General features: G+C 31.7%; 1 protein-coding gene across 1 annotated transcript; it reads right to left on the reverse strand.

Moving 5' to 3' along the window:
- Positions 1-311: 311 nt before the first annotated feature.
- Positions 312-992, reverse strand: LOC136090499 (uncharacterized). Its single transcript, XM_065817203.1, has one exon. It carries the CDS (start codon positions 990-992, stop codon positions 312-314), a length of 681 nt encoding a protein of 226 aa, XP_065673275.1.
- Positions 993-1,209: the final 217 nt, after the last annotated feature.

Below are 1,209 nucleotides of genomic sequence, written 5' to 3' on the forward strand. Positions count from 1 at the left end.
TTTGAAAAGGTATTGGAGCTAAGTTTATCTTACATTTAAGCAAAGAGTGTTAAAAACATTTAGTTTGTATATATTAAGAATACTCATTTTGAATAATGGTGGTTTTGCATGAGTAAAACGATCTTTAAAATTTATTAGTCGTGCTAACGGGTGATGCGTAAGTTATCGGACAAAATAAAAACGTCAATAACTTATTTATACATAAAAAAACAAACTACTATTATATCTTTTTTAAATAAAGCATTTATCTTTTAATAAAAATATATTATTTTTTATATGAAAAAACACCACCATCTGCAATTGATCTCAATTTATGCTCTGACGCTTTTCATATGCGACTGTAAAAAGTTTAAAACAATTTCTTGTAATTTTAGTTTAATGCGATCAATCAAAACTTGCACAGTTGAAGCTTGCAAATCTCCCTCGTAAACCTTCTGTGCCAAATGACCCCAAAAATTTTCAATTGGTCTTGCTTGAGGCACATTGGGGGGATTGGATTCTTTATCAACGTAATAGACATATTGGTCCTTCCAATTTAGAGAATCTTTAGAATAATGAGAACTTGCTAAATCTGGCAAAAATAAATAGTTAAAGTCTCCATGATACTTGTGAATAAATGGAAGAAGTCGTTTTTCTAAAAATTCATTAATATATATTGATGAATTTATCGCTAAAGCCTTGAAAGTGCGAAACAATTGCTCGGACATACCACGGTCAGATATGGCTATCCACATTAAGAATTTTTGTGGAAATTTCTCTTTTCCAATAAAACGAACCCTTTCTGGGCATGTCTTTTTATTGTTTGTGTAGTATGCAGAATTTCCAGGCATGTTGTCCCCTGCAAAACAAAAGTATTTTTCGTCATCGATGACTAGAAGCGATTTTGTGTTATAGAGTTGGTTAACTAGTTTCCTGCTTCTTTTCTTTGCCTTTATTTGTTGTTCTATAGTGTATTTTGGAGTCTTTTCACGTTTTCTATATTTGATATTCATTTTTTTAAACTGACGACTAATTGTCGATTGATTTACACCGAATTTAATACTTATTTTCTCTTACTGACCCTTTTTCGATTGTTGGACTAGATCCTTTTCGATCCTGGACTAGAGAAAAGAAAGCCGAAAATTTCGGCTTTCTTTTCTCTAGTCCAGGATGTCGGACGACCAGGGTGCTTTCTATCAAAAAACGATTAAACAGTTTCAAGTCTTTTTA

The sequence above is a fragment of the Hydra vulgaris genome, chromosome 14 (genome assembly GCF_038396675.1).
Source record: "Hydra vulgaris chromosome 14, alternate assembly HydraT2T_AEP".
In the NCBI taxonomy this organism is placed as follows: Eukaryota; Metazoa; Cnidaria; class Hydrozoa; order Anthoathecata; family Hydridae; genus Hydra; species Hydra vulgaris.

Bases quoted from the DNA above. Each gene is read 5' to 3' on its own strand.
- LOC136090499 (XM_065817203.1), bottom strand. From the start codon at position 992: ATGAATATCAAATATAGAAAACGTGAAAAGACTCCAAAATACACTATA.